This window comes from Gobio gobio (assembly GCF_949357685.1).
Source record: "Gobio gobio genome assembly, chromosome: 19".
Taxonomy (NCBI): Eukaryota; Metazoa; Chordata; class Actinopteri; order Cypriniformes; family Gobionidae; genus Gobio; species Gobio gobio.
In genome coordinates, this window is record NC_137112.1 from 42,284,121 (window position 1) to 42,302,398 (window position 18,278).

General features: G+C 37.3%; 1 protein-coding gene across 1 annotated transcript in view; it reads right to left on the bottom strand.

The window, feature by feature from the left end:
• Positions 1-18,278, bottom strand: part of itpr1b (inositol 1,4,5-trisphosphate receptor, type 1b) — a 226,924-nt gene that overhangs the window by 29,198 nt on the left and 179,448 nt on the right. Inside the window, exons 53-59 of the mRNA XM_079844798.1 lie at positions 16,220-16,345; positions 8,792-8,967; positions 5,949-6,113; positions 5,624-5,813; positions 3,017-3,103; positions 1,766-1,911; positions 214-379 (exon numbers count right to left, since the gene is read on the bottom strand). Of these exons, the coding sequence (XP_079700924.1) occupies positions 214-379; positions 1,766-1,911; positions 3,017-3,103; positions 5,624-5,813; positions 5,949-6,113; positions 8,792-8,967; positions 16,220-16,345 (1,056 nt within the window). The remainder of the gene's footprint in view (positions 1-213; positions 380-1,765; positions 1,912-3,016; positions 3,104-5,623; positions 5,814-5,948; positions 6,114-8,791; positions 8,968-16,219; positions 16,346-18,278) is intronic.

An 18,278-nucleotide genomic window follows, 5' to 3' on the forward strand; every position in this document is an offset into this window, starting at 1 on the left:
TAGACTAGGGTGACCATATTTTGATTACCGAAAACCAGGACACTCAGCCCGGCAATGAGATACTCAAATGATACTCAAAGTTTACTCAAAGATTCCTTATTATTTTCAATACTTTTAAAGTATGCCCCCTCTGTATGGATAGAAAATTGTTATATTAGGGCCAGGACAGGACTTGAAAACAGGACATTTGGTCACCCTAGCATAGACACTCACCACAAATAAAGCAAGTTGTTTTCAGAACCTCCTCTTTCTTCTGCTTTTCACTTCTGAGGTCAGCAAAAGTGTCAATGATGACCCCAAAAATAAGGTTGAGAACGATAATGATGACCATGAAGAAGAAGAGGAGGTCGTAGATCACGCGGGCTGCAAACAGGGGCTCCTGCAGAGAAAAGAGATGATGAAGAACACTCTTGGTTTTCGTGCTGATGCCATAACAGAACCATTTTTGCTGGTTCCCCAAAGAACCTTTCAGTGAACAGTTCTTAAAAGAATTTTTTTTTTCTTAGTGTAAAGAACATTTTAAAAATCTAAAGAACCTTTTTATCCTATAAAGAACCGTTTGTGCAATGGAAAGGTTCTATGGATGTTAAAGGTTCTTCATGGAACTAGTGATGCCAATAAACAACCTTTATTTTTAAAAAGTTCATGACATGAGAAATCAAATTTGCCTTGATCTTTTGACATATGTGACCTTGGAGCACAAAACCAGTCATAAGGGTAATTTTATTTGATTTATAGATCACATGGAAGCTGAATAAATAATATTTCCACTGATGTATGGTTTGTTAGGATAGGGCAATATTTGGCAGAGAAATTATTATTTGTAAATCTGGAATCTGAGGGTGCAATAAAATCTAAATATTGAGAAAAATCGCCTTTAAAGTTGTCCAAATGAAGTAGTTAGCAACGCATTTTACTACTAATAATAATTTTTTGTATATTTACGCTAGTAAATTTACAAAATATCTTCATGGAACATGATCTTTACTTAAAGGTGTCATTAAACTGGCTTTTTCCCTTTTTATACTGTTGTCTGAGGTCTACTTGTGATGTTTGCGTGGTTTTTACATTCAAAAACATCATAATGAATAAGTAATAGGCTATTTTCTGCCCTGGTTTTGATCCTCTCTCAAGACACGCTCGATTTTTATGGGCGTGCCGCACTGAAGACTTGGAAGTAAACGCCCACTGCTATGATTGGATAAGATTTGCATAATTATTGAGCTTCGGCTCCCCCATGAGTACGCGTGAGGCATTGTTTTGAAAGCGTGTGGGAAAACGGCAACTGGAATTATTAATTTTATTTTAAGTCACTTCCGTATTGGCTTCAAGAAAAACTGCGGGAGGTTGATATATATATATAAAAATCATGTCATGGCCCCTTTAAGAGTGAAGGTGATAAGATCAACCTCAACCTTTTTGATGGAAGGCTTTCCAGTGTACAAACACAATTTTCAAATGTCCCTTATATAAGCTATATTTAGTCCAATATGTTGTTCTTATAATTATGACAAGGCATGATTTTCAAAACATTCTTTACTTAACAGTAAAATAAAGTATTTGATTGGCTATTCACAATGCACCAATTAGTGATCATAACAGCATTTGTAATGATGCTAAAGGTGAAGTGTGTAATTTCTGCACCACTATCACCACACCAAGTGCAGCTGGAAATAAAATTGAAGTTTTCCAAACACTTCCCCATCAGAATGAATTGACAGTCCCCCCCCCCCAAACTAATACTGAGTCTCCCAATGCGTGGCACCTCTTTAGAAGGTTTCCGCAGAACATCTCCGACCCCGCCGCCGCTCCGCAGGCCGTGGCTCAAGACGGTGACGATACACATGAGCAGCGAGTCGCACGCCCTCTCCTTATCCTCAATCACGACAGCCGACGGCTGCACTCCCACAGCTGCAGGAAAGAACACGTCAATAAGTGCTAAACAAATACACACAAAATCTGCCTAATCTAACAAAGGGCTCTGTATTACTGTGGAATCTTCTACGTCTAGAGACGGTCGATGCATGCAAATGTCAGAGCAAATATAGCATTTGTGGTAAAATGCTTTCCTAAAAAAGGATCGAAAGTTATCAGATCATAACACATATTACACAACAACTCATTCACAAAGAGAGGAGAGTGTATTTTCTGAAAAAGATGCGAGCGGTACTAGCCATGATTGTATCTAAAGATTTCCATTTTAAATTAATGCCGTTCTTTGCATTTCCTATTAATCAAAGAATCATTGTTTCCACAAAAATACTACGCAATGTCTTCAACATTGATAAGAAATGTTTCTTGAGCAGTAGATCAGTATATTAGAATGATTTCTGAAGGATCATGTGACACTAAAGACTGGAGTAATGATGATGCTGAAAATTAAGCTTCATTAAATTAGAGTATTATATTAAAATAGAAAACAGTTACTTTAAATTGTATTAATATTTCACAATGTTATTGTATTTTTGATCAAATAAATGAGGTCTTGGTGAACATAAGAGACCTTTCAAAAACAACCTTTTGAATGATAGTGTACATTCCATTTGTAATACTGTACGTAGATGGCTGGTTCGAGTAACCCTAAGTGTGACCAATAGCAATGTTAGCCTAAGATTCAGAGTGGCCCAATCAAGGTCTTTCGGTGTTAACTGATGAGCTAAACAAAGACAGACACATTCACAGGGGCAGAAATGCCATGCGGTGCAGGTTCAGTTGGATCAGACTGGATGATCAGCTCCAGTGATCATATTAGGCTGGCTTTACGTCTTAAATTTGCACATTGCACAAGACGCGCTAATTATACTGGTCTGGCCTCTAACCTCGAACCAGCATGAACATGCTGAACGTTTAGTGCCTGACTGTCATTAACCTCCGACCCCAAACATCACCCCAGTAACCTACCAGGGATTCTCGAGGACACTGTGTCTCTCCTTTCCTTGTCTCGTGACCAGCCGTACTACTCAGATTTAACTCTTAAGTGTGTGTGAAAGAGAGTTTTGGGTGATGGGTTTCGTACCATCCATCGTGGTCTCTGTGGAACAGTTCTCCTCTTTCCGACAAACCGCGCCTGCAAGGAACTCTCCCATCTTATTAGCGGATTGATCTGAATATAGAAAAAACCCTGCAGATTAGAAGCTATAAATTGTTACTTTCAAAGAAGCATTGTCTGTCTGTGACCTCATTTGACCCATGCAGTCCTCCTCATGAAAACATGTCCAGGTCACATATCACCCCAAAATCAGAAGAAAAAAGGTGTAGTTATATATAATATAATTAATAGGTATAATTAATATAATATAATATAATACACACACATATACATATCCATACACATTATATACATATACATATATATATTAGCAGTGTAACGGTACACAAAACTGACGGTTCGGTACAGCAGTTTTACAAAATTGCTTTTTATTTATTTCTATTAAACAGTGGTTTACTGAAGAAAAAAAAGTGTCTGTCCTTAATTAAATTATAACTAAAAGCTTATTGAAGATAATGCTGTAAACGATACAGGAAGCCTTACTTGCACATTAATATTAAAGGTTAACAACAGAGCCCAAACAATTAACCTAAATTCAGTTGCTATTTATTTTTAGGTATAATAATCAACACTCAAATAACATATTGTATGCAAACATGTAAACTTAACGTAAGGCAGTTTTAGCAATAACTCCTAAATTGAATAATAAAATAGTTTTTTCTCCAATTCGTTGTTGAAATATAACCATTTATACACAGTGTCTGTCATTTTCATGAAATAATCAAGACATCACTAACTGGTTAAGTAGAATATAATGAATATATAGGCTAATATAGTAAAGATACCCACTTAACATTATATTTGAAAGGTATTTTAACATTCAATATGTTCAACAAAATATGTTTACTTGTAGTGTTAACCATGGAAATTTACAAATAGTTGAACAACGGTCACTGTAGTAAAAAATAAACCATGGTTCATTTTCATAAGGGACTGCCAGTGACAGGACGTTGCACCCATAAAGTGCAACCTTTTTATTCTGACATGATTTATATTAACATTAGTTACATAATAGAACATGATCAATATCAGCTTTTAACATTACATTTAAAGAGTGTAACTCTAAATTTGTTTATTGTGAAATAACTCAAACATATGTTTTTTTGTCTTCTGATGAGCATTGTTCAGAGCTGCGTTTCCAAAAGCATCAATGGTTTCTTATGATAGTTTTGGGAAATGCAGCTCTGTTTGAATACAGTGTCATCAGTGAGCGAACGCTCTCTCTGTGATTGACTGGTTCTGTCTTACAGCATTTGCGTGCGTTCAGATCATGGTTCAGATGAGCAGGAAAATAGTCCTTTATTACACAGCTATTCAGTAACATAGGTTTTTCGTATTGTATGCATGAAATATTTTTTTTTTTTTTTTTTAAACAAACAAAAAAAACACCTTAGTATCGATATTTTTATTTGAGTATCGATACTTTTCGATGCTCACATCAGTATCGATATATTGATACTTCATAACGATACGCCCATCCCTAACGTGGCAGCTTGAACTGTACGCGCCTATACAGTGATCAGTCACGCCACACTAAAGAGCGTCAAAACGGCATTTAGCGTTTTAATTTCTTGATAAAATAGACTGAATACTTGATATGTCCGTATGGGAACTAGGATTGAAGTGTGTTCCGCGCTTAAAACAAGTCGACTGTTAACTGTTAAAGATTGCATTCGGAAACCGTTCGGTACACGCGTGCACCGAACCGAAAGCGCTGTACCGAAAGGGTTCAGTACGAATATGTGTACCGTTACACCCCTAATATAACAAAAAATACTGTAATGCAATACTCATATTTTAATCAGCATAAATTAAAAGGAAGTATAAAATTAAATCAAGTTTGTCAGCAAGATGTTTTATTGTAATACAGTAAATAATACTATAATAATTATAAATAATAATAGCTAATAATAAAGTAAAAATACAGTAAACAGTAATATTTTAAAATATTATTACAATTTAAAATAACTGCTTTCTATTTAATATATTTTAAAATCTAATTTATTCTTGTGATGGAAAGCTGAATTTCCAACATCATTACTCCAGTCTTCAGGGTCACATGATCCTTCAGAAATCATTCTAATATGATGATTTGCAGTTCAAGAAACATTTCTTATTATTATCAATGTTGAAAACAGTATCAGGAACTTTTTCAGGATTCTTTGATGAATAAGAACAGCATTTATTTGTAAACATCTTTACTGTTGGTCAATTTATTGTATCCTTGCCAAATGAAAAAAATAACTTTTTTTTTATTTTTTTAAATCTACTAAAAGTTATGAGAATGTCTTGCATTGCAGTAATCAGAAGAAAAATGTTTTCCATTGTCATGAAAATAATGTTATTAAAAAATCATTTTGGTCCTAAAATTTCTGTAAGCATAATATAATTTCTTATTTCTTTCTTTTGATTTTAGGGTGACCACCAATACATGTTTTGTCAAATAACCACTTAGATGTTTGTAACCCGATATTTCCTGTGCACAATGTGAACTGCCATGTGTTTTCAATTTTCATTTTTAGACAGAGCACAGCTTTGGGCAACATCTAAGAGAAATCCATCTGTGATTCTCACCAAGAGTTTTATTGGATATCCTGTCCACGGTCAGGATGAAGTCATCCTTGAAGATGATGTATCCAACGATGGAGAAGAGGTAGACCAGGATGAGAGCCAGGACGGCGGTCAGAACGATCGAGCGGCCGTTCCTGGTTACGCTCTTGATGACGTTTAACAGAGTCTCCTCTCTGTAGATCAGGTCAAAGAGCTGGACAGAGAGGAAGATGTAAGATGAAAGTGTGAGTGGTCAGAGTTAGAAGAGAAGTTCATATGTGAAAGATGAATACGGTACGTCTGGTCTGGTAGAGTGAATTAAAGTGTGTGTGTGTGTGTGTGTACTCACAAGCAAGCTGTAGAAGAACACATGAACAAACACTCCAAGGCTGCATATAATGAGGTACAGCAGATGATACAGGAACTCCACGTCCATGATCATGGCCTTGTATCCTCTCGTGAACGTACCGCGGTTTCCCACGAAACTCATTAGAAAAATCACTTTATTGCACACCTGCAAACACAACCACAAGCTTGAGAGATTTCATCGCAGGTCTAAACAGAATTTTGGCTCATATGTAATGAGTTGAGGTCAAATTGAGCAAAGAGAACATTTCTCTGTAGTGTATCATTAGACATACACCACCAAATGAAGCGCCACCACAAATTACAGGCTGAGGTAATTGCATAGATCTTCAATGTGCAAATTAAGACATGTTTCCATGCACTTATTTCGAAACCTTACTTATTTAAACATAAAACCACTAAATTCTCACAGCATTCAGGTAATGATTTTGCTAATGTAAACTAGCTTAAAACTCTTAAGTCTTAAGCTGTTAGTCTGAGCACACAAACAAATTTGACTAGCTCATATTGCATTTTGTAAGAAATTTATACACGTTTGAGGTCAATTCATACATTTATTCAGCAAGGATGCAATAAATTTATCAAAAGTGAAAGTAAAGACCTTTTTTTGTTAATTCAATGCAATCTATTCAATTTTCTATTCATCATAGAAGCCTGAAAAAATATATCACGGTTTCCACAAAAAATATTAAGCAGCACAACCGTTTTAATAATAAGAAGAAATGTTTCTTGAACAGCAAATACGCATATTAGAAGGATCATGTGACAATGAAGACTGGAGTAATGATACTGAACATTCAGCTTTGCATCGCAGAATTTTGTAAAAATTTTAATAATATATGAAAATAGAAAACAGTTATTTAAATAGTAATAATATGTAACTTTTACTTATTATTTTAATAATATGTTTTTTTAATCAAATAAATGCAGCCCTAGCGAGCATAAAAGCCTTTTTTCAAACAATTAAAAAAATCTTACTGACCCCAAACTTTAGAACTTAAAGGTGCAGTGTGTAATATTTATAAGGATCTATTGACAGTAATGCAATATAATATACATAACTATGTTTTCAGTGGTGTATAAAGACCTTATATAATGAACTGTTATGTTTTCATTACCTAATGCTGCGTTCACACCAAACGCGAATAGAGCGTCAAAATAAGCGTCTACCGCGTCTAGTTGGATGCTTGAACATTTTGAATCCATTCGCGCGTCCACAGCGAATTGGGCGCGCGTATAAATCGAGCATTTGAAGCAAAATAGACGTGCGTTCAAGGCGCTCCAGGAGAAATATGTCATAAAACACCACTCTGCCTCTTTTCATTTTCATTAAAAATATATTTTTAAACATTAATAGCCACACAAATGTGGTCCAGGCAACTCCTACATTATCTTCACTGCATGTATATTTCAATATCCTTAAAAAAGAAAGTTATGAAACTTCTCTTTGCCCTCAGTCGAAACAATTTGGCAGACAACAAATTATAGATTCATGACACCAAAGATCGCCTGTTAGATCCACACAAGACGAACCACTACAGGACATCAGAGCCAGCGGCAAACGTCAGAAGGACTGGCCGAGGAAAGGCTGCTCTCGCCGGGGTTATGAGCGGTGAGCGCCCGGTGATCGCCTGGATCTCACAACTCCAAAAACGCAAGATTATTTCTTTTAAATACGCGCTCTCTTTATAAATAAACCACAGATTTGGGCTTTAAACAACTACATTCTCACCTGAAAAAGTCTTAAAACTAAATTTTGTGACACAATAGTAGTATTTTAAAAAAATGCAGGGTTTCTCATCACGTCACTTTACCATGTGACAGCAGCAAGCAGGCTCCTGATTGGTTAACGCGGCGTGAATTGACGCCAAAGTTCAGATTTTTCAACTCGGGCGTCAGACGCGAATTCGCTTCAAACGTGTGAATGCACAAAAAGCACCACTCGTGCGTATCGCAACGCTCAATTCGCGTCATTCGCGCGTCCAGCGAAATAGCGTATATCACGACCTCCAGACGTGCGTCAACATGCCTTTACATTGACTTAACATTGAAATCACTCGCTCCTGACGCTCTATTCGCATTTGGTGTGAACGCAGCATTAGAATGAGCCATTTCTATCTGCCTACACTGCGGGTCCGCTTACAGTGAAACCGCCATTTTGCGGCGTCATTTTTCTACAGTAGCCCTAAACGGGCAAATTTCTCTACAGAGCGCTAGCTACTCCCTGCTGTCTCAGAGGACGACATCTTTGTCCTGTGTCGACCACCGTAACTTCTCGATTTAAAAGGGAGGGGTGAGCGCTAGACGGCTGCAATTCACAACCTCACGCTAGATGCTAAAATTTACACAGTGCCACTGTGCCAATGCAAGTACTGTGTGTATAAAAATATTAGTTCACCCAAAACATTTTATTGTCATCATGAATTCAACCTCATAACGTTCCAAACCCAATGATTTCCTTTCTTCCTTGGAACACAACCATGAGGGAAAAGAGCAACGTGAACACTCTTCCAAACAATAGAAAGAAAGTCATACAGGTTTGCAACAACATGAGAGTGGGAAAATGAAGACCATTTACATTTTTGGTTGAACTTTTCATTTAATTTTAAGGTAATTAAAAATGGGTTTAGATTAATAATAAGTGTGCACACTATTGGGGGAAAGTGGAGTTATTGTGTGAGCCAAGGACATTTTAACATCAGTCTGTGAAAGCCACATGGAATCCCCCAGTGACGCACGACACACCTTGGTGCAAAACACACCGAGCTGCCCTCTAACAACATCGGCAACCTGAGGAGTTTTTCCGGAAGATAGCCGTTCACTCACATTGAAGGCCCCGAGTAGGAACAGGGTGGGCTCCAGGCCGACCGAAAAGATGAGGCGTAATATGGTGGAAGCAATGAGCGCCCGAATCCCGTGAGGCTGGGGCAGAACAATAACTATGGCCAGTGAAACCAACATTGCTGCCCACAGCAGTGCAGAGAGGTGTGGCTCCAGGGTGCCTGAGGAGAAAGAGGTAAACATGTTTTAGTGCCATCAATCAAGCTCTGGGATAAAAATACCACAGAAGTGACATGTTATCATGCCATCTGTCATGGTTACAGTGTCACCAATGCTACAGGCTGCACGTGTTCAACTATCTCAGGGAATCAACTTCGTTTCAGAGTGTGTTCCAGGGAATTGTCATGTTTAGGTTTTCTCAGCTTGAGCAACCTTCTTGATCTGATTATGGAAAATGAGAATTCGGTCATCATATACTCACCCTCATGATCTCTTTCTTCCAAGGAAAACAAAGGAAGTAAATGAGGGCTTGTGCGGCTGAGCTCCAAAATGTACAATGTAATTAAAGATTTCATACAACTTTGGTCTGTTTCTCACTTACGCCGTTAACCCTAACACGCAACTAATTCATTGGTTTGAGTAGAGCCAACTCAAATTAAACAAATGAGTTCAATCAAATGAACTTTATACAAACGTTATACTTTAACAAATTAGTATTTGGAACTCTCTTTTTCTTTTGAGTACATTTTAAGTAATCCGAACTGTTTCATTGTTTTGAGTTTTATGAACTTGTTTCTTTTAATTTAGACAAACTTAAATTCAGAGTTTCTGTTATGTTGTTGTTGTTGTTTGTTGTGGAGATAGGGGGTTACCATGGTGACGAGTTGAGCATGAGCTTAGTTTGAGAACAGATATGCATATGTTAAATGTTCTATATTGCTTATTCAACAAGTATGCTATGTAAACTATGCTATGCTATCAAAGCATTGTGTTACCGATTAGCAAGGTAGCATTTATTGAATTAGCTAGTTAAGTTTCCACTACTAAAAATATAAAAAATTTTAAATGTATGAATGTTTACTCAAATATTTGAAGTTAAGAACAACTAAAGGTGCTGTATGCAAGTTTTTGACTATACTAAAGCATAAAAATACCATAATATGTTTGCAGATATTTAGGAAACATGCCAAGTTCACATACTCGTTTCTCTGAAAAACAATGCTACAGCCAGTTATTTTACTTTGAAATGTGAGTTCCGTGTTTGTTTTGGTCTGTGCGATAACGTACGTTGCCAGTTTACTTCCATTGTGTGTATGAAAAAAGGGCAGCAAAAAACATCCAGCAAAACTTATTTTGTGCTCCACAGACTTAAGTCATATAGGTTTGGGCGGGGGGGCAGAACTTATATTTATTCTTAAATGGAGTTGTTTAATCTATGAGAAATAACAGAAGTGCAGATGATATGGTTAGATTACATTCATTGCCATTACCCATGACAGTTGTGCATCTGAAACTGCAATTCTGTATGGTAAATACAGATCTAAATGGGATTCCCAAAAGTACTTGCAGTTTCACCTGTTAAACATGTTCGGGCACATTCTAACCCTCAGGGGAAAGATGCTTTGAAAAAAAGTTACATAACCCAGAAAGAGTGACACATTTGAATATGCTAAGGTTTGACTAAGTTTCGTCATGAGCCCCTCTGGCATCGTTTTAATCCTCGTTTAAATCCTGTTCTAGGCGAACGCCATTGAAACGCACAGTACAGTAAGGTCTTATGTGGGAGTATTTTAGTGGGATTGTTAGGCGTGTGTGTGTGTGTACGCAGAGAAGAAAAATGAGGTCAGTCGGATTTGCAGGATCTTCACAGAGGCAATCGTTCCAGCTCGCTCGCTCTCCTGCCTGTGAGTAGACCACATGACAGGTGCTTGTTACATAACACGGTGTGCTAAAAATACCACGACTGAAAGATGCATGAGCGTCGGGTACTGAGCAAGGACGGACTAACAGCCGAGCCGGGGTTTGGACCAAAACGGCTGCACATCTGTCCAGGAAATCTGCAGAAGCGAGTCCAGAGTGATTCAACGGATGGACGTCAAAGCTCTGTTACATTCATTACCACAAACTTACACACACACACACACACACACACACACACACACACACACACACACACACACACACACACACACACACACACACACACACACACACACACACACACACACACACACACACACACACACACACACACACACACACACACACACACACACACACACACACACACACACACACACACACACACACACACACACACAGACTACACTGAAAATCCAGGATTCAAAATCTAATTTAAACCTAGAAATAAAGTTTTAGAATTTAAAAAATGTAAAAAAGAAATATTTTAAAGACATTTTAAGATTCTGCCATTAATCATATAAGTACATTTTTGGTTTGCTTCCAATGAAGCACAAGATGATGTCTGGAAATAATAAATATATGCTGGAGAACTTGTTCATCAGGCTTTTGATCATGCCAGCTCGGGTGCCACTGTCATTAAAGCAAAAGTTGGATTCCAATTCACAATTTTTTTTAAACTGACATATTTGTAAAGACGGTTCCAAAGCAAATAAATAAAAGTTATTCAACTTTGGGACCCAACTGCAAATAAGGTCAGAAGAAAATAAATGAATAAATACATACATACATGCATACAGGTCTTTTGGACCGTTTGGTCAACTTTTGTACCCAAATGCAACAGACAATGATGTCAGGAGAGACTGATGCTATGCAACTACAAGGTCCACTGACCCATACCTCAAAGAAACATCAGTTGTTTCTCAGCCACCATAGAAATAGATTTGTGTTGTGCATGCACCCTCTCCAAACTTGCCAAGGGAGTGGCTATATTCAGCCCTTTCATGCTAAAGCTCTAGATCTCCCCACAGCTGTACCAGTTATGCGTTGCACTCCTGTGCATTGAGGTTGCACACACTGACCTACTTCTTGAGACCTGTCTGAATGGCTACATTCTACCAGACAGGGTGGGAGGGGAAAGAACACACTCCTGTGCTGCTGTTACACACATTCTGGAATTCTGTAGGGCCTCTCGCTTGACCTTTACAAATACTGTAAAGGGACCTCCTGAACTCTGCAGAAGGGCTTTTGTTATCAGCTTTAGAGGGGACGTTCTTAAACCTTCTTCTAAAAATGTGTCTGAAGACGAGTGATTTTGAAAGTGAAAATACTGCGTGAAACAACCAATAAGAACATTCACAACACAACATACAGTATTGTGAAGCAGGGCTATGCACCATTAAGATTTCAATGTGAATTCGAAATGTGTGATTAATTAGAATGTATAAATTTTGTTCATTAGCACCCAAAAAACTTGTTTCATATTGTACATTCAATATTAGTGATAAAACTAGATTTTTAAATTTTCTACAGAAAAATTCTACAGAAATGCACATTCCTTCAAAGTGTAAGGTTATAATAATAATAATAATAATAATAATAATAATAATAATATATACCATTAAAATAAATATATTATATAATTATAAATTAATGAATAAATACATAAATTATATATATATATATATATATATATATATATATATATATATATATATATATATATATATATATATATATATATATATATATATATATATATATATATATATATATATATATATATATATATAAATATATATACACCATTAAAATAAATATATTGTATAATTATAAATTAATTAATTAATAAATACATCAATAAATAATATATATACCATTAAAATAAATGTATTATATAATTATAAATTAATAAATAAATACATCAATAAATAATATATATACACACCATTAAAATAAATATATTGTATAATTATAAATTAATAAATAAATACATAAATAAATAATATATATGCCATTAAAATAAATATATTATATAATTATAAATTAATAAATACACACACACACACACACACACACACACACACACACACACACACACATATATATATATATATACACACACACACATACACACACACACACACATACACACACACACACACACACACACACACACACACACACACACACACACACACACACACACACACACACACACACACACACACACACACACACACACACACACACACACACACACACACACACACACACACACACACACACACACACACACACACACACACACACACACACATATATATATATATATATAAAATTATTATTATAATTATTTAATTATCATACATATATTATTATATAATTATAAATTAATTAATTAATGAATGAATAGAAATAAAAACAAATATTAATTAATTCAACAAAAAGAGTTTAGTAAAAAAAAAGGTGAAATGAGCATATGAAAGTGGAGAAAAAACAACAACAACAACAACAACAACAACAACAACAACAAGTTTTTTTAGAACATCATGGCCTTGAGTACAGTTATCCGTGCCAGCGGCACATGCAACAGTGAAAGTGTTGTTTCTTCTCTGAGAGGTGGAGAAGAAACTGAACTACTAAACTACTTCTATAATTCTTTGTTAAATGTCAAACTTTCGGCCTATCACAAACATTTATTCAGTTTCCTCATTGTTTTACAACCATGTTTATTGCAAGGACAATATTTGAAATTCACCTTTGTTCTCTTATTAGATTCTATTGTTTGTATTTTAAATTGTGACCTATTTGACTCCCAGACAAGCCTTTTGTTTTAGAGACTACAAGAGTTTTCAATTAAAGTCCCAAACGCTCATGTACGTTTTGAGAAAGGGGAAGGCCCAAAACAAAAGCCCCTTCGGAGCCTGACCCCAGCCTGAACAATGCAGAGTTTATGCCAGTCACAATGTGGCACTTATGCCAGTCACAATGACTGGACAATCAATGCTCAACAACATAAATGAGGGAGTGAAAGAAACAAACACAGAAAGGCCTAATAAATATTAGGTTACCCCATCAGTTACATTTGAATGTAGGATGACATTGATCGCAAACTTGAACACAAGCAGCTTGTGATGCAAGAATTAAGAAAGTGCCGCTTTGTCTTTATCTGGGTCTCGATGTTTCAGGGTCAGATCTCAGCTCTGACATAAACAGGTGTCATATTTCTCTGACATGTATACAAACACACACTTTTGATCAAGAGTAGCAGGGAGGAGATAGACACATAGCCTTAACTAAAGCTTAAGAGATTAGGGAAATAGTGTGACATGTTTAGGGAGTCAGGTGACAAGTTACGCAAGTGATCTCGGATAAGAGGGCAAAATCAATAACCGGGTTATGCACAACAGTTACATCCATCATTACATCACCCCTTAAAGCACACACACGCTTTTGGATCATAAACGCTTTCATAGATATGCGTCTTACTTTTAGTTAAAAAAAAAGTTTTAAAAATATTCTTGATGAAATGCATGATTAAATGTGTTAAATATGTAATATTTAATTATTGTTATTTTAATATAAAAATCTAAATATATCAAAAATATATAATTTAATTTATATTAATATATACTGAAATTGTATATCTTTATATATTTATATATATATATATATATATACACACACAAACACACACACACACACACACACACACACACACACACACACACACACACACACACACACACACACACACACACACACACACACACACACACACACACACACACACACACACACACACACACACACACACACACACACACACACACACACACACACACACACACACACACACACACACACTAGGCACAACATTAGAACCACCTTTCTAATATTGTGTTGGTCCCCCTTTTGCAGCCAAAACAGCCCTGACCCGTCGAGGCACGGACTGCACTAGACCCCTGAAGGTGTGCTGTGGTATCTGGAACCAAGATGTAAGCAGCAGATCATTTAAGTCCTACAAGTTGCGAGGTGGGGCCTCCATGGATCAGACTTGTTTGTTCAGCACATCCCACAGATGCTCGATTGGATTGAGTCAACGCCTCAAACTCGTTGTGCTCCTGAAACCATTCCTGAACCATTTTTGCTTGTGGCAGGACGCATTATCCTGCTGAAAGAGCCACAGCCACCAGAGAATACCGTTTCCATGAAAGGGTGTACATGGTCTGCAACAATGTTTAGGTAGGTGGTACGTGTCAAAGTAACATCCAGATGGATGGCAGGACCCAAGGTTTCCCAGCAGAACATTGCCCAAAGCATCACTGTCTCCGCCCGCTTGCCTTCTTCCCATAGTGCACCTGGTGCCATGTGTTCCCCAGGTAAGCGACGCACACGCACCCGGCCATTCACGTGATGTAAAGGAAAACGTGATTCATCAGACCAGGCCACCTTCTTCCATTGCTCCGTGGTCCAGTTCTGATGCTCACGTGCCAGTGTTGGCACTTTCAGCAGTGGACAGGGGTCAGCATGGGCACCCTGTCTGGTCTACGGCTATTCAGCCCCATACGCAACAAACTGCAATGCACTGTGTATTCTGACACCTTTCTATCAGAACCAGTATTAACTTCTTGAGCTACAGTAGCTCGTCTGTTTGATCGGACCACACAGGCCAGCCTTCGCTCCCCACTTGCATCAATGAGCCTTGGCCGCCCATGACCCTGTCCCTCGTTCACAACTGTTTTTTCCTTGGACCACTTTTGATAGATACTGACCACTGCAGACCGGGAACACCCCACAAGAGCTGCAGTTTTGGAGATGCTCTGACCCAGTCGTCTAAACATCACAATTTGGCCATTGTCAAACTCGCTCAAATCCTTTCGCTTGTCATTTTTCCTGCTTCTAACACATCAACTTTGAGGACAAAATGTTCACTTGCTGCCTAATATATCCCACCCACTAACAGGTGCCGTGATGAAGAGATAATCAGTGTTATTCACTTCACCCGTCATAATGTTATGCCTGATCGGTATATATATCCATTCATGGATTAAATGGAATAAACATGAAATATATGGACATATGAGAGGAATTCACACTACTGAGATGAGTGGAGGAGATCATTTCACTCAGAATGATTGAATTATATATGATGGGTTATGACGGAAGTGTGGATGGCTTTTTTTTAGCTCTATTATGTAGGCCACATTATGTCTTTCAGGGGCTGTGTGTGCTGAAACTAGGCCAGTGAAGTGTCAAGTTCCAGCCCGCACTCAATTACCTCCATAAAAACAGCAATCTGTACTCTAGCAATTTGTGTAAAGTATGATCAAAATTGCGGTCAGTATTCTAAAAATTACAGAGCACTGAAGCATCTTTGCCATTATGAATACTTGGCATCTGATGTCAATAGAACACAGTATCCAGCTTGTTTGGAGCAGAGAATTAAAAAGAAAATAAATAAATATATATACAGTATGTATATATATTTATATACATACATACATACATACATACAGTAAACAAAAAGTAAATATACTTGTGCCTCACCTCCACGGATAGTAGAATCCAGTGGATAGAAGAATGCTACCAACAGGTTCATGAGGACGGCGAGGTTAAAGGAGATGCTGCTCCAAAAGGACATGTTACGGGAACACCAGTACAGGATCGGCTGAGCTGGGGGAGGCAGCAAGTCAAAAAATTCAATTTCAAATGTTACCAACACACATGCACACCAACACAACACAGTTTGCATCATTTCAAAGTGCTTATCTGGATGCTATCACAAAACTAAAATGGGCTAATACTATACCCCTGATGCACACCATGTCAGAGCTCCACGTACATGATTCTGCCACAAACATGAACTAAAAAATGTACTTGCCATTATTCAAACAAGCCAAATGTGTAAGTTCTGTGCCTTTAGTGGAAGCAAACTGAATTGCAATCTGTTTGAGCATTGACACAACAACATTGGTTCAACCAATTGCATGATATTGAAGAACAATGGAAGATGGGGGAAATGTTTGAAACTTTTTTTTGCAATTCTGTATGATTTCACCAGTATGCCGCAAAATACACAATGCACTTTTAAAACCACCCTTTTCCACTCTATATAGAAAAATGTAATGCACTCTGGTTCGCCAAAGAAAACCTCACTTAATACTGCAAGGCCTGTTGGGATGACATAACGGATTATGTCACTAACAAGATACACACAGTACTGCTCACCTTTTATGATTTAAAAAAAGAAAAAAAAACATTGATTGCATTGTCATTCTCCCGCCTTCAACTAAACAACTCGAGTATAGCTGAGTGTTAGTTTCCAAGGCGATCTGAAGGACCAATTCTGAACGATCTCAAGCTAAAATGTGATCCAGCTGACCCTGTGCATTTCCAATTATATCCAATCAGGACAACGTCCAATTGCACTAACTTTGGTAAGTCTACAATTGCTTTGAAAATATTGTTTTTTCCTCTGTTAAACAATGGCATTCCAAACAAAACACATATTGAATGAAGTTAAGGGCTGTTTTAGAGACATGCAATTTCTCAAATTGAAGTCAAAAACCATAGAAAGAAGACCAAAGAGTTCAAAGGGTTTCTTAGTGCGGCAAAACCATGTACGAGAGCTCGCTGACCTCAACCACCACCTTTGTTTTGACCCATGACTCTCTGAGTAGACTAGCTGGAGGATTTAATGTCTGAGCTATGGCTATTTTGACAGGGGTTTTTTTGTCTGAAAAGAGGAACTGGAGGAGGGGACTTTCACACACAGGTCGCCACACTCATGACTTGGGGTTGCGGCAACGGAACGTTGCTTCTACTTTGATTCAGCCTGATAAAAACCTTTACGTCAGTGCATTACTAACTAACACAGAATTCACACCCTCCTTTTTATTAGAAACCCAAGGCCTGAAGACTCAAAGATGATCTAGAACTGTGGCCAAATGTCCCATGCATGTGAGCCGTGCAAAGTATTAGTCTGTCTTAAGCCCCTCCGTCTGTCGATCTGCTTTTTGACAGGTCAGATCCTTATCTTGCACTTTTTATCTTTTAATTGTGGTTCACCCCATCCTCTTCTTGTCTGAGAAAGTCTATCCGTTTTCAAAAAAACAATTTCCAATCATCCCTGCTTCACCTTTCCAAACCCTTTGCCACAGAAATACGGCAGAATTTTGAAATTTGATCATGGGTAATTGAATCAGTACTTTTTTTTTTTTTTTTCAGTTTCGTACCAGTTCTTTTAACATCCCAATACTCGGTGGCCATTTTCCCAACCCAACCTTTAAGGTTTCTGGTTCAAGACTAGCAGGTTTTATAGGGCTGGTGCAGAGCCAACCGGAAACGGCTCCAGATTGAGCATTGGTGGAAAATGGGCTTTAGAGTTCCATGTTTCCCATCATCTGTTTATTTGATCCCTCACTCAAGCTTATTTCCGTAATCAGCTTTTATGATGCAAGCTGCCAATGTGTGTTTATTTGGGATTTATTCAGACTTCTCCCTGAGCCATCTTCCTCCCTTGTTTCTCAAAATTTCAAGCATGAACATGTGGAACTAAAAACTTAAGCAAACATAATTTTTAGTTACAGGTCTTATCTTATCTATC